Here is a 26,244-nt window from a genome sequence, read left to right as displayed (position 1 = left end):
AGTGACTTTTAAACAGTTTTAATGTACTTCAAAATATTTATGTACTGGAGTCAAAAGAGAATATTTTGGGTACAAAATTTTTAACTCTTATATCCAGACAGGCTGAAAAGGGCCCAGATATTGATCCTTTATATAAAAAATATTAAAATTGGACATCATCTTGCTAAAAATAAGTTATTTCTCTCACAAAAAGATTCAGGGCCTGCAGCTGAAGGTGTCATGGAGTACTGGGAGAGGAGTTTTAGGTAGAGGGAAAGTTGGTGCAGAGCCCTTGGGTCAGACCTGACCTGTGGTGTTTTCAGGACAGCAAAAAGGCCAGTGTCAGTAGAGGAGAAAGAATGCAGTTTGACAATTGATGGGGAGATCATGTAAAAAGTATTCTTAGGAGCTGGAACTGACTCAACTCTGAGAGGCAGGGCTCACAACCAAAACAGACTGAGCGCATTTTAGGGCTGGCAGATAGCTCAGCAGATAGAGGGGCTCCACACCTGATGACCTGAGTTCAGTCCCAGGTACATGGTGGGAGGAGAGAACTGATTTCTGTGAGTTGTCCTCTGCCCTCCACATGTGTGCCATGGCATGCGCTCATACACACATATGCTCAGAGTAAATAAATAAACACATTACAAAGTATTTGAAAACATTTTTGCTATTAGTTTTCCACTTAGCCCTCTAAGTACTAGGTGCTGTGGGGGCAGGGTGTCTCATGTGCCCCTTTAGAGAATTTTCACGAGCTACATGGACATACTGTACTACTGTCCCTCCTCATGAGGACTAAGGAATCACCTTTGTGACCAGATTAGCTTTACACTCACAATGTCCACTGCCTCTGGCTTTTACATCCTCGGATGATGGGCGTGTACCACTGTGCCTGGCTTGTTGGGGGGCTTGTAAACGCCACCTCTTTACTACTGTGAGCCAGTGGGCACACTGACTGACTCAGAGCATCGTTTCACATCATTTTGATTAATTAAAGGACTAATTGCTTGTTTTTATCCCACACTTGCTTTCAGTCTTCCCCATATATATTTTCTTCATATTGAATTCCTCAGTGAATTTTCAGTTAGGGTTGTTTATCTGTATGATCTATTTCTGATTGAAGGATTGTTAATTTAATAAATAACTTGTTTGATGAGGTGCTCTAGTGGAGGCTGTTCTGGATCACCTAATGTCTAACTTCTCATCAGTGGTGTGACACCTTTTTTTTTTTTTGAGGTTTGTTTTTAATTGAGGTAGATCAGAAGACAGAGACATGCACAGCCTATAAGTGCACAGTATAAGGGACTTCCCCAAAGCCAGCACCCAGGCCAAGAAATGGCCCATGACAGGTCATAACTCCTGTCACCACCCTTCTTAAAAATATTATGCACATAAATTAGTTTATTATGTTTTCATTTTAAATGGAATTTTACGATGTATATCTGTCTTCTGTGTGGTAACTACCTGTTGCTGATTGAACGCATCATAAATTATGCCTTCACTTACCTGGGCTGTTTTGAATGCATTTTTATTCTGCCTGTTGGGAATATTGCCACCATGAACTTGGAAGGGCAGAGCTATCATTAAGACATAGACTTTATTTCCAAGAAAATACACCCAGAAGTGGGGTTGCTAGATCAGAGTATAATTTTAGTTTTTAGTTTTTGAAGAACCTGTTCTCCATGGTGTCTGCCCAGACTTTCCCCCATCTTTGTTTAGTACCTCTTTTCCTATGTAACCACTGACATATTTTTAAATAATCTAGTGTCATAGTTTTGACTTGTTGAAAGTCAAACGTTTTCAACTTTGACATCCCTGATGATTAGTGATGCTAAGAATGCCAGGTCAGTGTGTAATCATTGCCCACAGTCCTTCCAGAAGGTCAGGGTCACCACAGCCCTAACTTGCTGCCATCCCCCTGGGGTTTCATTACATGTACTTCGTACTGTTGCTCTTACAGCCGGCTTTATGTTGAAAGCTTTGTCCACCTGCAGATTCCCTCCCACCCGCTCTATACCCTCTTATTTGCTGAAGAAACATAGTTGACTTTCCTGAGTTTACAGAGCCTGGGTCTCAATGGCTATGTCATAAGGTCTAACTTGCTTCTCAGTATTTTCTTGACTTGAAGTTGAGATGCTTAATAAGACCAAGTGCTTTTATTTGGGGATTCTTTTGGAAAAAGAGAGGACTTCATATGTTATATTTCCCACTAAGTGGCATTTAATTGTCACTGCATAGAAACGGAATAGTTCCTGGCATGAGCTGCTGATGAACTCTCCACTTGTTAGAGTGGACACCTGGCTTTAAACATATCTAGTGTGGCTTAAGTCAGTGTGTTTGCTTCTCAGTGAGTTTCCTCCTCATGCTCAGATTGGCCCTTAATTAGGTAATGAGGGCTCTTGAAATTGGTTTCTGAGTCATTTGCCATGACTCTACTATTAGCTTTTTGCAAATATATAATAAGATATTTTAGGCCATCATCCTGTCTTATCGTTACCCTAATCCTGAAGTTAACTACTTCTTCAAATAGTTTGTAGTGGAAAGAGATACCCAAAAAATCGTCTGTGTTCCAGCAAGTTTCTTATTCACAGAATTAGTCATTATTTCTAGGTCTTTGTAGAATACACATGCATATTTAACAAATAAATCACATAAAGAGCATATAAAATACTTTAAATTCTTATTTGGGACTTTCCATGTAGGGTTTTTAGCCTTGCTTTTGTCTCTGTATTTCCCCGTGTGGAGGATTCTTACGGAAGTAGTTAGTTCTGTTACTACAATGTCGGGTTCTTGATTTCCTTAACTTTTTTATAGAGGAATAACTGATATGACCGTCACTAATACGGTTTTTTGATAAAAGCCGAACTTGCTGCTATGCTCTCACGTCTCCCTGTGTGTTTGCTCTGTTGGGGCTCCTCTCCGCTCACATCTATCTGCCTGGTGAGGCAGGTGTTGCTCCCTTCCTGTCTCTCACGGCAGCTCCTCTAGCATACTGCACCCGAGAACAGATGCATATTAAATTCTCACCACCGATCCTTCAGTCTGCTGTCTCTAGTCCTGTGGTTGTCTGAACTTCATCGCTAAGTCAGCTGCTCTCAGACACTAGTGTGGATCACATTCGCCTGGAGGTCTGTGAGTGCCAGGTGCTGGGTATTTGGCCAGCTATCAGATGGCCTCATGGATTTGTTTCCTATGAGGAGGCATGCAATTGCCTTTTCTATGAGCTAACTCCTAACTTACTTTTGATGAAGTAGTTCCACTCTTTCATGTGTATGTTTTTTTGTGAACATCTGGACTTAAACATTTCTGGGGTTTAGGCCACAATCTAAGTCACAGTGTTTGCCTGGTGCCTGCTGCATTGGCTTTTTGTGTGTTTGTTTTTTGGGACAGAATTTCATGTAGCTGCGGATGACCTTGTACTCCGATCCTCTGAAGTGCTGGGAACACTAGCATGTTGCATGCCGACTACATTTCTACTAAGTTCCAGGAGGAAGGGCTTCAGCATTGCATCTGGGGAACATCTTTTATGTTTAGACCACCTGCCCTGTTTTCTGGTTTTCTTCTTCTTCAGTAATTTATTGCCGTTTCCCCTTCATTATCTGTGGGGCCTGTTCTTAGTGTCTTTCTGTGACCTTTCCCCCTGGGTTACTTATTTTCCTTTTTATTAAGATTATCTGAGTTCTGACAGCATATTTATGACGATTTGTTTTCTTCTTTTTTCCAGCTTGTTATCTCAGCACTGGGGAAACTGAGGCAGGAGGATAAATGATAGTTTTTTGGCAAGCTGGTATATAGCAAATACTAGGTGAGCCAGGGTAACAATAGTGAGACTTTGTCTCAAAACAACACAACATAAACAACCACAACAACCACTGTTAGCTTGTTTTTGTAGTGACATTTTAAAATTAAGTTCTCGGACTTCTTACTTTTGTGGAGATTTGACTTCTTACTTTTTTGATATTCTGCTATTATTTATAGATATGTTTTTCTGCTTTTAGTCCTTGTAATAACTTGGCTAGAAATTGACTTTGGTTGTTTTTATATGAAATTCATTTTCCTGAGCTCTTAGAAGAGAATTAGAGAAGAAAGTAACTTTTCTGACTTGACAGTCGTCTTAATTAGGGTTTTCTGCTGTGAGCAGACACCATGGCCAAGGCAAGGCTTATAAAAACAACATTTAATTGGGGTTGGTTCTGAGGTTCAGAGGTTCAGTCCATTATCATCAAAGTTGGGAGCATGGCAGCCTCCGGGTAGATGTGGGGCTGGAGGAGCTGAGAGTTTCAGCTCTTGTTCTGAAGGAAGGTAGGAGAAGAAGGACTTCCAGGCAGCTAGTTCAATGGTCTTAAAGGCCACGCCCACCATGACACACTTCCTCCAACAAGGCCACACCTACTCCAGCAAGGCCACACCTACTCCAGTAAGGCCACACCTTCAAATAGTGCCACCTACTGGACCAAGCATATACCGACCATCACAGTAGTAGTCTTGTTTGTTATATCTTAAGGAATCATCATAACTAGCTCTGTTCATCTATTTTAAACACAGAGTGTGAACTGTGGCGTGCGTCTGTGCTCTCACACACCTACCATCTAGTCCAGCTGTTGGATCCTGTCAAATGCATCAAATCTCTTTGAAGTTGTCCCTGACATTGGCTCTAATGATTAACAAACAATCTTTTGTGCTTTTTTTTTTTTTTTTTTTTTTTTTTTGCTAGAAGCTTGCATACAGAGCATCATAGTGTCTAGTCATTTGGTTTCATATCTGACTTAGCCTAGTGACTTTGTAGCATATTGTTAACTATTTAAAACCATAGCGGCTCAATTATTACTTTGACTCTTGCCTCTTGCCTGCTTACTTTGGATTCTGTTAATGAGAATATCTCTACAGTGTGAGGTACTGTTTTCAAGGAGTGCCTCGGTGGCTGGGAAGATGATCGATCCACTTGAAAAGCGAGGATTCAAGTTTGACCCCAGAACCCAGGTTTTAAAAGCTCTATATGGTGTTTACTTGCTATCCCAGCACTGGGAAGGCAGAGGCACATCTTCCTCCCTTCAAAAGAATGAGTTACAGACAGGTCACGACACAGCAGAGGCTTTAAAGAAATACTATGTAGTAAAACAGATTGGGATATGGCGTTATCGCATTGGCTTATAGTGCAGTGAGGAATAGATTCTGTGAGTTTGTGGTATGTGTTTGTATCTGATGACATAAACAGTAAGGACTGGGGTCTGTCTGCACTTCGAGGGTGTGAGCATCCGCCCAGTGATGGGAGAAGGGTGGAGACCGAGGAGGGGGGGCAGGGAGAGTGGGACATGTACTGTCTGTCCAACATGGATGATGGGATTTTGTTTGCCTATAAAAACTTTTATTTGTATTTTAAAGGGTTACATAATTACTTTATTTAAGAGCAAGAACTCATTGATCATATAGTTGTCTAGTGGCTGGAATGAAACTGGACTTTGTAAAAAGTCAGCAAGGCAGAGATGCCTGCCCCCTCAAAGCATAAACTCTTAAGTGTTTTGTTTGCTGTAATTTCTCAACAACTCATGTGGTCACATTAAAACGCTTTTAAACTTTTCTCCTTTATTATTTATACTTCAGTTGCTTCTAGTCTCAGTGGGTTCTTTTTGATATTCAATGTGAATTTGTCTGAGAGTGTGCTAGGTGCTGCAAACTGCCTGGAGATAAAAGTGACAATTGAGCCACTTGCGAGATGAGAGCCCCTTCCTGAGAGACTGGACTCTTACTCTTGCTGTTCTCTACTGTGCTGAAGACAGTAAGAAATGAGTCTGCCTTTTGTTGTTGTTCAGGACAGACGCCTTATATAGGGAATTCAAGATAATGGGGAATCGCTTCAAATCTCAATTTTTCTCTCTGTAGTGTGCGGGATGACAGAATCCGAGTAGAAAGGATGAATAATACTTACTTTGAATACAGCTACGCTTTCCAGACAGTCACGGAGTTCTATGCCAGAGAGATGGTTGACAGCCAGGGTAAGTATTTTATTCCTGTTAGCCATATGTCTTCAATTGCACTGATACCAGACGAAGATACCAGAGAAAGGCGCCAGTGTGGCTCTCAGTTTACTGACAAGTAGGAAGCAAGTAGAATTCCGTGCGAGCGTCCGAGGGCAGAATTCCTGTGGAATACCACAGGCACTGGGCCTGTTGGCACATGTCTGTTCACCCAGCACTGAGAAGGCTGAGGCAGGGGGATTTCTAGTGTGAGCCTAGCCCGGTGTAGTGGGTAAAACCCTGTCTCAGCAGAAGAGAACAAAACACACAGCCACAAGAAGGAAACACCAGCAGCATGAGAGCATCACTGTAATGTCTTCTCTCTGACTGTTCTGTCTCCTGCTGGTTAACAAATGCTTTTCAGTGAAGGGGCATGCGTCCACCCCTTCCTTTGTCTTCATCATTAAAGATGGCTTATGTCATTGCTTAGTAGAATGCTTGATAAATTCTGACAGGGTCTCAAATTTTAGAAGTCTGGTTACCTGAATTATAATGTCAGCACAGTAGTGAGTAGATTCAGTGTAGATTTATGTTAAGCTGATACATGATTGGACAATAGAGAGATAGGCAGGAAAGGTCTACGAGGGCAGGAGAGGAGATGGAGGCAGATGTGGATGCTTCTCTTGGCGCATCTCTAGCTTAATGAGGTTATTATTACTTCTAAGGGTTTCTATGGGTCTTTTTATCTCATATAGAAGGGCAGTTTTATCTTTGTCCATTGGTTGTAAGTTTATTGTATGGAGGGTTTGTAGATTGAGAATTTAATGTATAAACCTGGTTGATAAGCTACTGGGCTGTGGAGTCATGTTTGTGCCGGGTGATGGAGGAAAGGAACACGTCGGGATAATCATATCCACCCAGGACAGAAGCAGCAGGGCGGGTGGAGTGAATGGCTGGGAAGGGAACTTGGCTATCAAGGAGTGATCATTGCTCGTTTAGCATCCTCTGTAAGAATTGTCTTAAAAGTGAACCTGCCTGTGTCTCTGTGACATTCACAGTTAGTGTGTTAGGTGGTGAAAAACACTAAGCAGAGACTAAGGCAGAGAAGAAGGTTGAACTTTTAATGGGCTGGCAGCAGAAGCCGTGCTGAGAAGATAGCGTGTGACAGAGATGTGCATGGAGAAGGAGTTGGGAGCAGTAGTATTCCCCACAGAGGCAGCAGTGGGGGAAGGGGTAGCAGGAGTCTGTACAGGGTAACCGAGGAAGAACACGAGGAACAAACTTATCAGTGGAAGGGATGGAAGATCACTCTTGTGGAGGGTGCTGGATATATGTCTAATCATCTCATATCCATGTGAAATAGAATTCTCTGGCTGCGTTAAGAATACCCGACAGCCTGCAGGAGAGAGCAGGCGACTGGGTGGGAAGCTGCTGTAGTGTTTCCATAGGCAGGGATGAAGGTGACTGCACACTGCTCTGTCAAGCCTGGGGCTCTGTGCTGTGGATGACTTTCGTGTTACTAAAATGTATTTTAGCTTTGTCCTGTGGGGGTTTATTTAGGTTGATTATAACGTTTTTCTATTGTAAATGTCAATCCACCTTCTTGTATACACATCTTTGATATATGGTTTAGAGTATTTATAGTGAAAATATTAAATGTTTTTCTGATTTGAAAAAGTACGTTACTTTTCAAGAATGATTCAGTCTATCAAGAAATGACTATTCCCCCCATGCTGTCAGTTTTTTGTAATCATAGTTTGGTTCCCAAATGCACGCTTCGTATACATGATAGAAATGATTATTTTTATAGATGAATTTTACTTGAATACATGATTTTTTTTAATAGTAATACCATTGAGAATCTGTATTCTGTTTTTAGGCTCTCAGAGTCTCTCTGGTGTCATTAACTTGGAGAAACCTGTGATCTGTGCCTTGGCTGCCATAATAAGGTACCTCAAGGAGTTTAACCTGGAAAAGATGCTGTCCAAACCCGAGTAAGTAGTGTCACAAAAGCTCTACAAAAAGATGGCAGGAGAATCATACTCAAAATATTTTAAAATGTAATAATTTAATATTTTAAATCTTAACAATTTAAAATATTTTTGAAACCTCAAAGCCCACCTCAGTGACACACTTTATCTAACAAGGCCACAACCTAATCCTCAAATGGTTCTACTCCCTGCAACTAAGCATCAAATATCTGAGTCTAAGGGTCTGGTTTCATTCAATCTGCCACAGTAGGAGTTATATACACCCAGAGGCTTGCTTCTGGGACACAGGGGTGAACTGCTTGATACTATTGCCAAAATAATAAAGATAACTATTAACTAAACTGCCACGTTGTGTTTGTTTTAGATAAATGGTACATCATTCTCACGACAGAACAGCATTTCTTATAACCTGATTAAGAACTAGTATTATAAAGGATGCAGGAATTTTCACCTTTCTTGGGAGGCTGGGACACGCCTCAGAGTTGAAGCATTTGCCACTCGGGTAATTGGACCAGGAGTTTAGTTTCTCAGATCTGATATCAGAGCTGGGTGGGCTTGTCAGACCGTCTGATGGCAAGTGAAACCAGCCATAGCAGAGAGCTCTGGGTTTGACTGAGAGACTCAGCCTTAAAGAATAAGTGGAAGAGGAACCTAGGAAGATGTCTGACATCAACCTTGGGTCTGCACACACATGTGCCCACACAGTGGCCCATATCCATGTAAACATGTTACATACTTGCAGAGCACATGAAAAGGAGAAAAGACAAAAAATTAAAAAGCTATAATTTAAAAAAATTTTTTTGATCTCTGTGATTTCATAGACTACAAAGTTGGAGATGATTTCAAACCTAATAATTGACATTATTGGGAAACACCATCTTAATAGCCAGGGTGCAAACAAAGGCAGTGGGTAGTTCTCTTGCCTTTCTGTATTCCTCCATTCCAGTTTGTTGGTGGCTCTGTCGAGCACCATTCTCTTGTAGATCCTGCACAAGTAAGCTCTCCCATTCTGCAGAGGCAGTGAGCTCGCAGGAGCTAGCTTTGCGTTATTCAAGGTCACAGGGAGAGGGGAAGAAAAGCAGGTTCTGTGGGAATCTTGTATCTTAGTGTGTGTTTTAATAAACTAGGCCAGCAGTTCTCTGGAAACAGTTTTGCCTTATTTAAGCCACTTAAATACCCACCAACAGTATTATGTCACATTTATAGAGTAATGTATAATAATGAAAATGACCTGTGTGGTCAGCATTAAAATCTTTATTGACGAGCCTGGCCCATCTGCCACCCGGAACGGCGGCTCATAGAGGCTGAGCAACTGGTGGGTGGGAGACCTGGGCTGCCAGGGAGCAGAGAGATCTCTGCGGAGTGCACACGGAAAGTGCACCCCCTGCCTTGCCCTGCCCTGCCCTGCTTGATCCAGCGACCAGGAACAGAACTTTGGAACTTCTGTTCGCACCCGGCGACTCTGAGGCATAGAACAGGGCTCGGCCCATCTGCCACCTAGACCAGTGGAGATCCAGGGACACAGACCAGATACAAGGGAAAGGCAAGAACATATCACTGACAACAAAATGGCAAGAGGAAAGCGAAAGAGTATATCCCAAGGAAACCAAGACAATCTAGCAACACCAGAACCCAGCTCTCCCATAACAGCAAACATCGGAATTCCAAACACTCCAGAAAAAGAAGACACAGACCTGAAATCATACCTCAAGATGCTGATTGAGTTTTTTTTGTTTCCTCTTTAAAAGCTTCTGAATCTTTTTGCTTTTCCTCCCGTTCTTGTTTAATTATCTCTAAGAACTACAGGAAAACACAACCAAAGAGATGAAGGAATGGAAGAGAGAATTTAAAACGGAAATTGACACAATAAAGAAAACACTAAAAGAGATAACCCTAGAAGTAGAACACCTAAAAAAGAAATCAGGAGTCACAGAAGCAAGCATTTCCAATAGATTACAAGAGATCAAAGAGAGAATCTCGGGGGCAGAAGACAACATTGCAAACATAGACAGAACAGCCAGAGAAGATGCAAAAAACAAAAAGCTCCTAACCCAAAATGTCCAGGAAATCCAGGACACAATGAGAAGACCGAACCTAAGGATAATAGGAATAGAAGAGGGAGAAGAGTATCAACTAAGAGGCACAGTAAATATCTTCAACAAAATCGTAGAAGAAAACTTCCTTACCCTCAAGAATGAGATGACCACGAGCATAAAAGAAGCCTTCAGAACTCCAAATAGGTTGGACCAGAAAAGAAATACCTCCCGACACATAGTAGTAAAAACATCAAGTGCCCAAAGCAAAGGAAGAATACTAAAAGCAGTAAGGGAAAAAGGTCATGTAACATATAAAGGCAGGCTAATCAGACTCACACCTGATTTCTCAACAGAGACTATGAAAGCTAGAAGAGCCTGGACAGACATCATGCATACCCTAAGAGAGCACAAGTGCCAGCCCAAGCTGCTATACCCAGCAAAACTATCAATCACCATCGATGGAGAGATGAAGATATTTCAAGACAAATCAAAATTTACACAATATCTGACTACAAACCCAGCACTACAACGAATTATAGGTGGAAAACCCAATACAATGAGGGAAAATACAGCCTAGTAAAAACAAGAAAACTCCTAAACAAGAAAACTAAAAGAAGAAAGAAACACAGACACAACTCAACCCACAAAAGCAATAATGGCAGGAAACAGAAACAACTATTCCTTGATATCTATTAACATAAATGGACTCAACTCCCCAATAAAGAGACATAGGCTATCAGACTGGATACATAAACAAATCCAGCCTTTTGCTGCATACAGGAAACTCATCTCAGAGACAAAGACAGACACTATCTCAGAGTAAAAGGGTGGAAAAAAAACTTCCAAGCAAACAGCCCCAAGAAGCAAGCTGGAGTGGATATTCTAATGTCGAATAAAGTAAATTTCCAACCAAAAGTTATCAAAAAAGATAAGGAAGGACACTTTTCACTCATTACCGGGGAAATCTGTCAGGAGGAACTCTCAATCCTTAACATATATGCTCCAAATAAAAAAGCACCCACATTCATAAAAGAAACCCTACTAAAGTTCAAAAAATACATTTCACCCCACACAATACTAGTGGGAGACTTTAATACCCCACTCTCACCAATGGACAGATCATGGAAACAGAAACTGAACAAGGACACTGCAAAACTAGCAGAGACTTTGAACCAACTAGAATTAATAGATATATACAGAACATATTATCCTAAAGTAAAAGAATACACCTTCTTCTCACCACCCCATGGCACCTTCTCGAAAATTGACCACATAATTGGACACAACGAGCCTCAATCGAAAATTGGATATAATACTACCCGAAGACCCAGCTATTCCACTTCTGGGCATATACCCCAGAGACACTTTAATACACAACAAAGATATGCACCACAATGTTCATAGCAGCTCTATTTATAATAGCGAGAAGCTGGAAAGAACCCAGATGTCCTTCAGAAGATGAATGGATACAAAAATTGTGGTACATTTACACAATGGAATACTACTCAGCCACCAGAAACAGTGACTTAACCAAATTTTTAAGAAAATGGCTGCATCTAGAGAATATCATCCTGAGTGAGATAACCCAGTCACAAAAGAACAGACATAATATGCAGTCACTGATAGTGGGATGGTAACCCCAGAGGCTTGCACTCCCCCAGAAACAACTCACAGACTGTATGAAGTCTAAGAAATAAAGAAAACAAAACAAAACAAAAAAAATATTTACAAAACAAGAAAACTTTGACTATTTCCATGTTACATTTTGTTTTACATGTACTTTACGCTCATTGTAACTATTAAGTTTTCAATGTATACTATCAAACCTTTAAAAAAATCAAGTACTGACTAAAAAAATATATTCATATAGTTTTATGTAAAAATTATTTTAAAATCTGAAAAAAAAGTACTGACAAAAATGTATAATTTTAAGCAAAAAATGTTTAAAATCTGTACATTTATCTTTGTTTTGTAAAATAAAGTTGTTTAAAAAAATTTAAAAAAATCTTTATTGATAGTGTATTGTGCCAAAGATCAGGGTGGGCAGAGGAGATGCAGGTTTTTATATGAAGTTAAACATGTCTAGAACAGAACACGTTGGGTAAAGTAGTGGGGAACGTGCAGGAATGGTAGACAGTTTCAGAGCAGTGACCCCACCCCTCATGGACTAGGAAGGAAAACAAGGCGTGGCTGAGGAAGAAGTATATTGGGTTGTATTTGGTATAGTTTTAAATCAGTGTAGTATTACTCTATACACATGTAGTAGTGACTTCGTCACTGTGCCTAAAATACCTGAAGGAACAGCTTGCAGGGAGGAAGATTACCTTGGCTCACAGTTGTAGAGTTGTCAGTCCGTCACGGAGGGGAGGGTGTTGTGGAGCAGTTCATGTCATGGCACTGGCAGGAGTGTAGAAAGGGTCTGAATGAGTGACTAAGGCTTCCAGCAGCCTACCTTGTCCCTGTACTCCTAACGTATCCCACTAGGAACACATGCAGAGGATAGACCATCCAGCCCATGAGGCAGAGCTTTCCTGAGATAGCCTTTGGACATACCATTGCAGATTCCCACACAGGTACCTAAAACCTCAGTCCAGTCAGACTGACAATTAAGATTAACCATTACATGCTTTAATGTGGCTGAGAGGTTTTATTTTTAGAAAGCTTTGAAGCCTAGGATTACATCTTATTGGGCTCAACTTTAAGCTCCAAAGACAGGCTTATTAGAAAAGATAGTTGGGAGATGGTGCACACCTTTATCCCAGCACTTGGGAGGCAGAGGCAGGTGGGTCCCTGAGCTCTAGGACAGCCAGAATAATATAGAGAAACCCTGTTAAAAGAGTGGGTGGAGAAGACCCACTTGTGTGGCTGACGCTTTGGGCTCTTGGAGAATGGGTGCTGGGCACCCACTGTCTGACTTTGGCATGGCAGGGAGCCTGGGAAGGAGACAGACAGATGTTTTAAAGCAGGCTGGGCTGTGTTTAGGGGTAGATGAACGTTCATGTCCTCTCATTTAGTTAGAAGTAAGAACAGCTCCAAGTCATTAAACACCAACATTCTTTGTTAAACTTTGAAAAGCTTCATTTTGAATTCTAAAAGGGTGAATCTTGATTAAATTGAGTGACACTAAGTGTTTTCTTTGTATATTTGTGGTGGCAGTGTGACATTTTCTCTGTACACACTTGGAGGTTCCTTTGCAAATGGTCAGGAACCTGGTAGTGACTTAGTGTACACTGAATTGCTTGCTTTTCAGTAATTCCATAGACTCAAAGACATAAGGTATAAAGATCTTCAGAGTGACAGACCTTCTTCTGTGTACACTCCCAACAGCACTCCATAGGGACACAGTAAAGACAGAACTAAAGAGAAGGAGAGACATTGCCTATTTCAACGGAGACTTGACTCAAAACTGCTGAAATGCCATTAGATCCCAATATTCATACATAAAGATGGTGACCAAACTGGTACTGTTTGCCATGGGAGGCATGTAGCTTCCCTCTGAAGCTTATTCTGAAAGTGTGATTCTACATGTCATTGCTCTGGAAAAGGAGAGTTGCCTAAGGAAGAAAATATTCTCTCTTGGCATAAAATCCAGTTGTGTCTCTACATTTGCTGAACTTGGGAACTTTCTCTTTAAGAGATGTGCCTTCAGAGAAAAATTTAATTGAAGTGTGTATCGTTTAGCAAAGGCTTTCACAGACGTTGGTGTGTGTATTACAGAGACCTTGATCTGCCTGCACATAACTCATCATACCCTTTCAACAGTTTTAGCTGCTACCAAGAAAATATTCTGTATGTGATGGTTTGTATATGTTCAGCCCAGAGAGAGTGGCACTATTAGAAGGTGTAGCCTTGTTGGAGCTGGTGTGTCACTGTGGGTGTCGGCCATAATACCCTTATAGTCAATCTTCCACTAGCAGCCTTCAGATGAAGATGTAGAACTCTCAGCTCCTCCTGCACCATGCCTGCCTGGATGCTGCCGTGTTCCTGCCTTGATGATAATGGACTGAGCCTCTAAACCTGTAGGCCAGCCCCAATAAAATGATAAGACTTGCATTGGTCATGGTGTCTGTTTACAGCAGTAAAACCCTAACTAAGACACTGTATTAGCAATTGTTTATAAACATAGATGAAATGGAATTTTGTTAAATAATACAATTTTTGAAGTTACAAAATTCTTTTAAGAATTTAAGTAGGTTTGTTTTAGACCAAGACAGCATAGTAGTGTATAGAGACTGTTACACTAGATAGTAATTACTACTATAGTTTGGATGTTGGAAGTTGCCAAGGGCTCAGTGCAAGCAGATGACCAAGGATGTGCCCAGAAGAGGATTCTGGGCTCCTAGCTCCTTCCTGTCTGTTATTGCTTCCTGGTCATGCTGTACCATCTGGGTGTAGACCATGGTCATGGACCTGTGTGACTATGTGCAGATACCTCTGCAACTGTGAGCCAATCTTAACCTTCCCCTTTCATAGATAGGTGTTTTCTCACAATAATGTAAAGCTCTTTAACACAGTTTTGACAGAAATAAATGAATCACTAAATTATGAAATCTTGATGGAATTGCCTTTTTTTACTGTTGGAAATGCATTTGTTGCCATTTTTGGTAGCTTTTGTTGAGATTTATTTGCTTAGAACTTTTAAGTAGAATATAAATGACTGTAACCACAAGTCAAGTCTATAATCTGAAAACTGGATATTGAGGAAAGGAATTAAAGACTCCCCAAATAAAGTGGAAAAACATCCTAGGTTCAAGGACTGGGAGACAGTACCGTTGGGACCAGCTCCCTAGTGATCTACAAACTCACTGCAGTGGTGTCAAAGTCCACATGGGTTTCCATAGTGGCTGAAGCAGTCTGCAAACCCACCTGTAGTGCAGATGGAATTCTCCCATATCCTCGCCAGCACTTGTCATTTGTTTTTGTAGTCTTAGTCATTCTGACTGGGACACAATGAGATCTCAAAGTAGTTTTAATTTGTATTGTCCCGATTGTCAAGCACTTTATCTCTAATCCAGGCTGAGCTAGAACTCAGAGGTGATGAGCTGCCACTGAGGGGCTAAAAGGTATCTTGTCCCCCTCTCTTCTTTTGAGAGTTTTTTTGTTTTTTTGTTTTTTTTTTTTAACACGTAACACCTACCCTTTTGATTGGGTTGTTTGTTTTCTTGATACTTTGTATTTGAGTTCTTGGAACATCCTGTCTTAGGTATAGCTGGGAATGGTTTTTCCCCACTCTGAGGACTTCCCCTTTTGCCTGTATTCTACTCTTTAATAGGTTTATTGGTGGCCTCAAGAGAACTTTAGAGTTAGTTGTCTCTGTAACTAGGAATCAAGTGGGAGTGAAGATACAATGAAACTGAGGTGTTATTCTACTATGCAACATAAAGTTCCCAAAGTTAGATAAATGATGGATGGTTTACTCTAAAACCCGCAGAGATCTTCTGCTCATTCTGGAGTCACATGGCAGTGTTTTCATTTTCATTTCTAATTTAAAGTAACATTGCATAGGCTCTCTGCAGCTGCCAACCACTCAGGTCAGGTACCTGTCTCCTCCTCTAAAGAAAGATCGGCCTCTTTTGTTGTTACAGAAAGTAGAGAAGAAGTCATAAAGCCCCTCACACTTCCTCAGCAAGCTTTGACAAGGTTATTTTCTCCCCTTATAAAGCTTGGGAACAACTAAATCCTTATGTATTTTCGTTGCTGAAATATTAATGTAGTCTTTCCCTACATGACTCATGAGATTTCTGCCTAGATTTGCACTGCATGAGCTCTGACCAGGCATTGCTTATGAGGTTTATATCAAAGTGCACAAACTTCAGCATCTTCCATGACTATAAATAATTCAGAATTCCGTGAATATTTTAGACTAATGATCAAATACTATATACAGTTGAGTACCAGGAGATGCTAGCAGATAGAATCTTCTATTCAACATGTAGAGAGTTCCCCATGGCAACAGGCAGTGGAAAGAAGGACATTTCTTTTGTATTTGGAAGGAAGAGTCCAAGCCCCACTCCGCAAAGTTTATCACCCTCTAAATTTGGGAATTTCCCAGAGTATAGCAAGTTCTCAATGCTGCTTAGAATTAATGGCCTTCAGTCAGTGTAGGTGGGGATTGCCTGGTTGATACCGTACATAAATCGGTGGAGGTGTCATCTTAAACATCTCTTCACTGCATCCAGTTTGAAATTTAGATTTCTTGTTCAGTTAGTATATAAAGATAAACAGTGACAAAAAACCCACGCCCAACCAACTAAACAAAACCGCACTTTTACTTAACGCATCAAAAGGCTTGGGCTCCTGGGACTGAAGGTTACAGGACCTTCTCAGTGAAGGTCTGGGATTGTGAACTTAGCCAGTCTTCTGGTTCACTGGCTTCTCTTCTTATACTGTTTGTATTGAAAGCTCCAAGAGTTGTGCAGATAGCACTTCTAGTTCCCCTTCCTGATTCCATGGTCAAGGTAGTATATTGGTCCTGACCAAATTCTGCCTCATTCACAGATACTTCTTGGCAGGTAGGCACTCAGAAAGCTCTCCAAGTTTCAGTTCTTTACTGTTTATTTTCTGACAACACTTTACTTCAGTGGTTCCCTTGTGTCTCAGATGGTAGGAGCATCATTACACTACTGTTAGTTAGTGGCACGCCAGCTGGTGCACCAGAGGCTGCTTCTAGACTCCTAACCTCAAACATTATGTCTCAGGGTGTGGACTTTCGGCTCATGGGGTTATTTTACTGCTTATATGGAGGTATGGGCAGCTGAGGAATCTTTCTGAGTCACTGACACATTTCCACCCCCCACACCAGTACAAAATTATTTCTTGCACTTTGTGATGCTTCTTTCGTAGGCTTTCTCATGCCAACTGCTAACCTCACATTCAAGTTATCAGGCTCTTCCTCATCAGTGTGGTGCTATTGACAGGCAAGACTCTCAGGAGGTGACGAGGCCATTCAATGCCTTTGTAAAAGGCTTGTGGACCCACCAAAGACACTATCTATGAGGAATAGAAGCTGTGTGGACACCTGTTAGCTATGCAGGTAGACACTGCATAATCGACTCTTCTTGTGAATAAGGTTTTATACTTCATAACTGTGCTTGATGCTCCGTAGGCACGTTTAAGACCGTCTGACTCAAACCTAAAGCCGCTGTCTTTTAGGAAGGTGGTGGGCATTCATGAAGCATGTGTGGTTTACTACACACTGTAGATCACACCTTCATGTGGGAAGAGAGTGTGGTGCTTAAACTCAGAATCCGTGTCTTTGAGGAGCTTAGTTAGGTTCATTACGGATGGTGCAGTTCACTGTATCTCGGGAAAATGAGCAGCTATGAGGAAGGCAGAAAGGCTGCACACTGACAGCTGTGTGTGTGTGTGTGTAATGTCAGCTTTTGGGGTTGTCACCTTCTGATGAGTTATCACCCTGTGAAAGGGCAGAATAAATCTGTCGTAGGTCAAATGCTCCTAGTATGTGGTAAGCCATTTTTCTTTTTCAGGGCTCTTGACCTTGCTTCCGGGGGGAGTCTTCTAGGGGCAAAGAGGTCCTTACAAGAGTCCCACTGCTCTGATTGTACATTCCTTGTATTTCTGGGTGAGGACTTGTTTCTATAGATGGTTTGGGAAACTGGAGTTTCATGCAGGTGACCCCTTCCCCGCCAGAAGTGCTTCGAGGGTGGGGAATGAGCACAAAGACGTCCCTTCTGTGTAGTTTAGGGATCACGCATGACTTTCCTCCCTCGAGGCTTGGTGACACGTGTTTGTCATCACAGTTCTTGGGTGGCAGAGGCAGGAGGATCACAAATTTTAGTCCAGGTTGGACTAAATAGTGAGAACGGTACAAACAAAAACCCAAAGCAAGCAGGCAGTTCACCAGTTCTGTCTAATGCTATTGGATTAGTTGACAAGAGAAATTATTAATGTGTTGAGGAACACTTCTTTAGAATTTTCAAATCAATTATCAAGGATAATTTAAAATTAGAATTTTTTTTCTAGGAGTTTCAGGAACACAGGGAGTGTATGAATTCCAACTGTGATTAAAGAAATCATGTTTGTTACTTTCTGTTTTACACTCACTAAACCTTGGCCTTGTTAATGTAGATTGTTGATCATAGAGTGAGTAACAATTGTTGCACATGTTGCACATGTTGGGTAAAGGATTTTTATGTTTTTACCAAGATGAGCTCATGCTAGAAGGACCGGAGGCCTGACGTGTGTTGACAGGTTTTTGTGGCTATTTGCACAGTTTTGCTTGAAGATGGTACCGTGTCCTCTGCCAGTGATAAAAGTCTGTTTGGTTCTGTTCTTGGAGATGTGAACAAGCGTGGGACGTTGTCCGTCTTCTCCCTTCTGTATTCTTGCCCTGCTGTCACAGGCTTCCTGCTGCTTCCTGGTTCCAGCTGACTTCCTGCCAAAATGCTAATTTCTGTCATAGTATTACTGCATTGTGTCTACTCCCTAATTTTTTAAATTAGATGTGCTCACCTGTAGGTTTATTAAATTTCATCTTTTTCAGGAATTTTAAACAGCTCTCAAGTGGAATGGAATTCATGAGACTTAGTGGAACAACGCTAAGGAATCTGGAAATCCTACAGAATCAGGTCAGGCTGCCGTAAGGGCTCGCTGAATCAGATGTTGTGTGGTAAGCAGATACAAGGGAAGCCGGGGTGAGACCGCAGGCTGCTGTAAGGAGTACTGCCTGTCTGTCCCCTGGGTATCACTGATGAATGGAGCACTGTGTGGGGTGGGCAGACTATAGGGTTGCTGGTTTGTTTGTTGCTTTAGATGTTGGTTGGTTTTGGTTGTTTGAGACAGGTTTTTCTCTGTGTAAGCCTGGCAGTCCTGGAACTTTCTGTGTAGACCAGGCTGACCTTGAATTTACAGAGATCCACCTGCCTCTGCCTTCCGAGTGCTGAGATTAAAGGCATGTACCACCACCTGGCAGCTGTTTTTTAAAAAAAATAATTACTGAAGGACATAGCATCCTGTTGTTTTCATATCAAATATATCTTGGAACGCGTGTTCTTTCAAACTTACTTGAAGTGACTGTCTTTATCTAGTTGGTGTTTTTTCCCTATACTGTTTCTGTCCCTTCTCAGGCAGACCTAACTAGAGTCAGTTCTCAGATCCAGTTCCTAAGGCAAAGTCACCTGTAATTAAGCTGTGTGTCACTGCCTCTTCTATGTCAGGGTGTGAGTTCCCATAGAAATACTAATGTCCTCTGTTTACCTCTGCAGCCAACCAGAGGCCTCTCTTTCAACAGAGGCTTCAGGATAGTTTCTTCACAGTTATCCAAAACTACGAGTCTCTCTTGTATACATTGAATATATCGACATTTTATCTTGTGTGCATGGGTATATATTTTCTTTCTTCTCGTGGTAGATAAGCAACTTGTAGGGAAACATGTTATCTGGGCATGTGCAATGTTTAAATCAAGCCTGAGGATGGAGCTCATTGGTGGAACAGTTGCCTGACATGCAGAAAACTCTTAGTTCGTCCCTACACTGAGAAGTTAGGGTACATGGACTGATTAGGGCACCTAGACAGCAACAGAAATGCAGTACTGTCCTGTATTGTAATAAATAATTGTCTGAGTAATAAAACTTGTTACCTCATCTTTTTCAGACTGATATGAAGACCAGAGGAAGTTTGCTTTGGGTTTTAGACCACACTAAAACATCATTTGGGAAAAGGAAATTAAAAAAATGGGTTACCCAACCATTGCTTAAATTAAGGTAAAAGGAATTTGTGTGTGTGTGTGTGTGTGTGTGTGTGTGTGTGTGTGTTTAAACTGGGGATATAAAATTATAAAATTAAGAGTATATTAGCTTCTTTAAAACTTATGTTTATGGCTAATCAGATCACGGTCTTCAATTGGAGCAAATTACATTTTGTAACTGACAGTCTGATAGCACACAGAGCCAACCTATCCCCCACACCATTCAAGATCAAGCCTGATGGGAGGCTGTGGGCATTGTTGGGGTAGAGGGTTACCTAGCTGTGGGCATTGTTGGGGTAGAGGGTTATCTAGCTGTGGGCATTGTTGAGGTAAAGGGCTCTGTAATTGTTGTGGGCGTTGTTGGGTTATCTAGTTGGCTTAGCAGCAGCAATGTAAGAAGTAGTGAGAGAAGGAAGAGGAACTGTCAGGGTCTCCTGCGGAGGATGCTGAAGGTAAGGCTCAGAAGCTGGTAGCTGGAGAGAGTTAAATGTAGCAGTTCAAAGCCTAATGATGCTGAGATCAGTCAGCCTTGCTGTACAGGGGCACTGCGTAGCATTGTCTGGTGAAGCTCTCGAGACCGTGGACAAGTCTCGATGGCCTGAGCTGAAGCAGGGACAGTTTAACTGCTGACGTCCAAGTATTTCTGAAGAACAGTTATCAGGCATGAAGGTTCTTGTGGAAGGAATTAAATCTTGTGTATGTGCACATCGGAATGGTCAGGGATCTTCATCATTCTGTCTAACCCCACAGATGATGATGTGATGTGCACTGTGGCTGGGGAGCTGCAGTTCTTAGGGTCCCCAGACGATGGATACAAAGCCAGATGTGGGAACATCTACTTAGAACTGTGCCTGGCCCATGGCACGTTTCCAGTTAATGTCTCCTGGGTATTTTTATTTATTGGGCTCTTACTTGGGTACCAAGAAGTTGTTCCTCATCTGTGGTCTTGGGACTTGGTGGTTTGTTTGGCTGGAATGTTTTTTCTTTTCCCTTCAGTTTCTACATAGTCAACTGACTATACTTTAGGTCTCAGCTTAGGACATTACGGTTTTAGCAAGGTTTTTTCATTTCAATAGTATATTGCATAATATGTATTATATATTTCATTAGCTTTTTTGATAGCACACAGAATCTTTGTCTGTTTTATTGATACCACTTAAAAATCTTAGGATCCAGAGTAAGATGAGAAAGTAAAGCCATGCCCTGTGAGGACAACTCCTTTCTGGGAAAATGGATTTTTAGAGAAACCTTAGGAAAGGCAGCTTTTCTTTATATTGTTCTTTGCTTTAGCTTTACAAAATTTGCCTGAGGAAACTGTTTTCCCTTTTATTAGAATATTTGTTTAGCCGAGAATGAAAATACTGTCCTTAACATACCATGGCAGCATTTTGCATTCTTGTCAAATCTTTGTTGGCATTGTGGGAGAAGTTATGTAGAAAACTATGTAGAAAAGTCAGGCTGGAAGTAGAGCTCTGTGTGCTTCCAAACGGCATGTGAAAGGTCTCACTCCTCAGCCTCTGAACTCATGAGGGTTCTTTCTTTTTCAGCAATATTTGGCACCTATTTGAGATCATCCTAAGAGGATCTGAACTCCACAGTTGGTGTTTTAGGATTTTATTGTTGTGAAGAGACACCATAACTATGAGAGCTCTTATAAAGGAAAATATTTAAGTGGGACTGGCTTACGGTTTCAGGGGTTTAGTCCATAATTATCATGGCAGGAAACATGGTGGCACATCTTGATCCACTGGCAGCACAATTGAAAGCAACACAGCTGGCTGGGCTTGAGCTTCTGAGGCCTCAAAGTCCAGCCTCAAAGTGACTCCAACAAGGCCACACTTCATCCAGCAGGGTCACACCTCTTAATGGTGCCACTCTCCAAGTGCCAAGCATTCACACCATGAGTCCACAGGGACCATTCCTGCTCAAACCACCACAGGTGCTATAGATGATTTATCAGATCGATAGAATGCCTCAGACAAAGTACCATGGCCTTGGCGGTTTTAATCATGTCAGTGTGTTATCTCAGGAATTCTATGCTAGAAGCTGAAGACTCTCTGAGGTCTAGGAGAAGTTAGTCCCAGGCTTCCTTCCTAGTTTCTGGCAGTTTGCTGGCACCTTTTCCTTCTCTAGGTCACTGCTTCATGGTCAATGGTGTTCTGCTGGTGTGCATCTTCTCCTGATTCCTTTTCAATAAGATGACCTCATCCCAACTATTTACAGTTGCACTAACCCCGTTCCATGTAAACCTCTAAGAGCTAAGATTTCAAGATCAATCTCTCTCTTTTTCTCCCTCCTTCGTCCCCCACCTTTTCCCTTCTGTCTCTTTCTCCTCCCTTTTGGAGGGTGCATACAACTCAACCAATAACAAGTAGGTTCTATATTTCAAATATTTCCTCCATTTGGCATAAATAGATTGGAGGTACCTGTCATTTAAACGTTTTACACACAGATTTAATATCTGAAGTATTGTAAGGAGCCACAGAATTCTGTGAATTGTATACATTCTTGCCCTTTTATATCTCTAGTGCAGTTCTCTGAAAACCATCCACCCATCTTTTCTTTGAAAACTGTCCTTGCTGTAGCAGTTTAGGTGAGATATTTATCAAAATGTTGGATGGATTTTTAAGGTAAAAGAGAAACATTTATATACATATTATAATATACTTATACATATATTATAATATATATATATTATAATATATATATAAATATATATATATATATATATTAAAGGAACGTATTTGGCTAGAATCAGAGGTCCAAGTGTAAGATTTTCTTCCAAAGAAGAAAAGTGAGGAGGTGGTGCTGTGGTCTGCACCATCAGGGAAAGTCTTCTTGGAGCAGCTTTTTGAGATTCTCAGAAGGGTCAAGAGAAGAGAAAGGAAATGGTGGAGCGTGGGAAGCTTGCCCCAGCTTACTTGCTGCATGGTTGGTCCAGATTATCTATTAAGTTCCAACTATCTCCAGAGTAAGTTGCTCCTTTTTAACAGATAAGGAAAATGGAGCCTGGCTTCTTACCCAAAGCCACCTAGCCAAGTGTAGGTGAGCACTTAACAGCACAGTTAATAAGACTTAAAAGCTGAAGTCCTGATTTTCTTATTTAGTTTGTCACTTTAGAAATGTTGGCTTGTCTTTACTTTATTTCTTCCCCCGTAAAATAAAAATTACAATACCTACCTCATGATGTTACAAAGATTAGATGGAATGCTATTTACAGTGGATTAGTGTGCTTCCTTGTATGAACATTGTCAGAAGACCGCTAACCGTAGTAGTTACTATAGTAAAAACTCAGAAGCAACTCAAAGGTAGGGAATTAAAAGGCATACACTGTTCTAGTATCAGCATTTAAGATGGATGACCTAATCTAGGTATTTCCATATGGATGAATCTCAAAAAGTATGAAATGATATCACTTACTTAAGTCTTATAATAGTCATATCTTGTTAGATTCAGGGGCTCAGATAGGAGTGTAAAAATATGAAACAGAAAGCAGAAAGGGCACTATTGGCATAGGGCACTGATCACTTCCAGGAAGGTAGAAATGGGGACATAGGTCACATGGTGGTTCACATGTGCTCATGTGTCAGTAACAGATGTATTATGTGCTGTGTCCTCCTCAGGCCTGTCGTGTGCTGCCTACTTTTATGTCAACTTGAATTCAATTAAGAAAATACCCTTACCAAATTGGCCTGTAGCCAAGTTTGTAAGGCAGATGGTTGCTGTAGGAGAGCCTAGCTCACTGTGAGTGGTCCTGGGGTGATGGTCTTGGGAGCTGTAAAAAAGTAGGCTGAGCAAACTATGGAGAGCAAGCCAGTAAGCAGCATTCTTCCATGGCTTCTACATGAGTTCTTGCCTCCGGTTCCTACTTTAAGAAAAAGCTCTGAACTTCCTTGATGAAGGATAAGTCCTTCTCAGGTTGCTTTTGGTCCCACAGCAGTAGAAACTGTAAGACAGATTATTAACTGGACTTACAAATACCAGGCTTGAGTTTCTGTTGAGGAGTGGACATGATCTGATCAACTGAGAGCAGCCGTTGGTTACCTCTTAACAGCCATGCCTCTATTGCACAGGTAGATACTTCCTGCATGGTACCTTCCAGTACTTTGAATGCTCTCTAACAGGGAGTTCGTGTCCGCCTGGGTCCAGCTTGATTTCTCTCTGTCTTGTAACCAACACATGCAGCGTCCTCAGCAATAGGTCTTTCGTTTGTTTCCTCATTCTGGTCTGTAATTAAGAGTACTGACAAGAGGCTATAATTGTTTTGGGGGCCCCTGGCCTCCTCTCTAACTAGTTCCAATTGAAATATACCACAACTAAGACTGGGGATTTTATCTTTTACCCACTGCTTCTAGGAGCAGGTTAACTCCCTTTAGTCTATCTTTTGAGTTTTTGTTTGGATTATAAGATGGGCTTTTTTTCTATATTTTCTTTTCATCTGCTTCATTTGGGTTGACATCTCCATGTTCCCCTTGTTTCTGCAGCCCTAGAATACCTGCTGAAACTTTCCACCTCTCCAGTTTTCCCATTCTCCCTCTTTTTAAGCACCACTCCCTCCAGTTTCCTGTTTCCTGGGCTGCTCAGTCCTCATTAAGCAGTATCTAATACACGGAAGGTGGAAGAGCATGTTGTGTTTGTCTTGAGCCTGGGTTGCTTCCTTCAGTGTATCTTTTCCCCCAGTTTTGTCCATTTCCCTACAAATTTTACAGTTTCACTTTCTTTTTGGGGAAATCAAACTCTTGTATGCATGAACTGCATTTCCTTGTCTGTTCATGCTTCCTTTCTGTTGTGAGCAGCAGCAGTGCATGTGGGACTGGTGTCTGTGTGGCGTGACATACTGTGGCACAGTTGGGCCACATGGGAGTTTTAGTCCTAATTTTTAAGAAACCTCTCAACTTATCTTCAAAATGGCTGTGCCAGTTTATTCTTCATACTAGCTGGTTTTGGTCATTTGTGATTTTGTTTTTTTATCCTTTTTTGGATAGTTTATGTATTTACATTTCAAATGTTATCCCCTTTCCCAGTTTCCCCTCTGCAAACCCTCTCTTCCATATTCCCTCCCCAGCTTCTATGAGGATGCTCCCCCTCTCAGCACTCTGGCATTCCCCTATACTAGGGAAACAGGACCAAGGGCTTCTCCTCCTTGTGGCAGACACTGCCATCCTCTGCTACATACTCAGCTGGAGCCATGGGTCCCTCCATGTGTACTCACTGCTTGGTGATTTAGTCCCTGGGAGCTCTGGAGGATCAGGTTGGTTAATATTGCTGTTCTTCCTATGGGGTTGCAAACCTCTTCAGCTCCTTCAGTCCTTTCTCTAACTCCTCCATTGGGGTCCCCATGCTCAGTCTGATGGTTAACGTAAGCAGCCAGTTGTGGTGGAGCATGTTAGTAGGATATGCTGAAGGAGGCAGAGGCAGGAGAATCATGAGTTCGAGACTAGCCTAAGCTACACACATGTGTTCTTTATGAGGAAAAAAAAATGAAAACTTTGCCTGTTGTTGTTTTATTTTGCAAAAATAAAAAAAAATTACAGAAATTTAAAAACGGTGCCACCATCAATAATCAGGGGAAAGCACGAATCAAACCCAAGCCTGTGTGAGAGGAACTCTTGTCAGATTCCTTGTTTGGACAGATGCACACCCAACAGCGGTAGAATGGCGAAGAGGCTGGGTGGTCAGGCTGTCCCATGTGGAATCTGTGTAGGTCCATTCTGGATATTCTACTTCTTGCATTTTGTTTGTGTAGCGTCCGCAGGAGGGACTTCAGGAGAACCTCAGAGGGGTGCACAGTGCCCTCTTCAGAATGCATGTTGCCAGCACGGGAGGGCAAAATGTTCTTGTTTAGTGGTTGAGCTATGTAGGGAAGTCCGGAGAATTTAGGAGGCTTAGAATCATGTTCTTCCTGTTTACGCACACGGTGCCTCATCGTTATCACTAAAAGTAATATGTTGGTTATTGTAGCCAGCTGCTAACAAAAGGACTTCCATTCAGTGGTTCTAGCGGTGAAAGTAATGCATTTGTACATTCATTACATAGAAAACCCAAGTCTTTCCAAAGCGTAAAAACGATGTGGTTGTTCCGAGTTAGAGTGGGGGAGTTGTGACCTCACAATGATCTGGAGATGCCGAGTGTGCTCCTAGGTCACCCTGGATAGTGCCCTCAGGACAGAGGGAGGGGAAGACGGGAATGTGTGTGTTCACACCTGACTGGCCTGAGCCTTGTCTGCCTGTCTGTGAGGGAAGAAGAGGAATAAGTATGTCCTGAGCGCCCAGCAGGCCTTGGACATGGAATGGCTCGGTATGCAGAGAAAGTGAAGAATGCTTTTACAGTTCAAGTCAGTGTTAGAAAGTGGAATGAGGATCACACATGCTGACTTTATGGCGCACTCAAGTTGCATAAATAAATGATTAAAATTAGGGAAATGGAAACCATTAGGATTAGCTCCTTGGCTACATTTTCCTGCGATTTTCATAAAGCAGAGATTACATTTTTGTGGTAGTTAATTTTGTTGAATAATTAAATGGCTCTTATTTTGGAAACCCATATGTCTGGAGTATTAATGGCTGCGTTTCTAGCTT

At 41.6% G+C, this 26,244-nt stretch overlaps 1 protein-coding gene across 1 annotated transcript in view; it reads left to right on the top strand.

Annotated features, from left to right (window-relative positions):
* Nucleotides 1-26,244, top strand: part of MSH3 (mutS homolog 3) — a gene marked incomplete at its 5' end in the record, with an annotated part of 126,222 nt that overhangs the window by 36,614 nt on the left and 63,364 nt on the right. Inside the window, 4 exons of the mRNA XM_080925262.1 lie at nucleotides 5,860-5,972; nucleotides 7,813-7,927; nucleotides 18,464-18,548; nucleotides 19,573-19,682. Of these exons, the coding sequence (XP_080781388.1) occupies nucleotides 5,860-5,972; nucleotides 7,813-7,927; nucleotides 18,464-18,548; nucleotides 19,573-19,682 (423 nt within the window). The remainder of the gene's footprint in view (nucleotides 1-5,859; nucleotides 5,973-7,812; nucleotides 7,928-18,463; nucleotides 18,549-19,572; nucleotides 19,683-26,244) is intronic.

This window comes from Micromys minutus (genome assembly GCF_963924665.1).
Source record: "Micromys minutus genome assembly, chromosome: 11".
NCBI lineage: Eukaryota > Metazoa > Chordata > Mammalia > Rodentia > Muridae > Micromys > Micromys minutus.
Note: the sequence above shows the minus strand (reverse complement) of the source record. Positions and strands in the feature narration are given on the sequence as shown.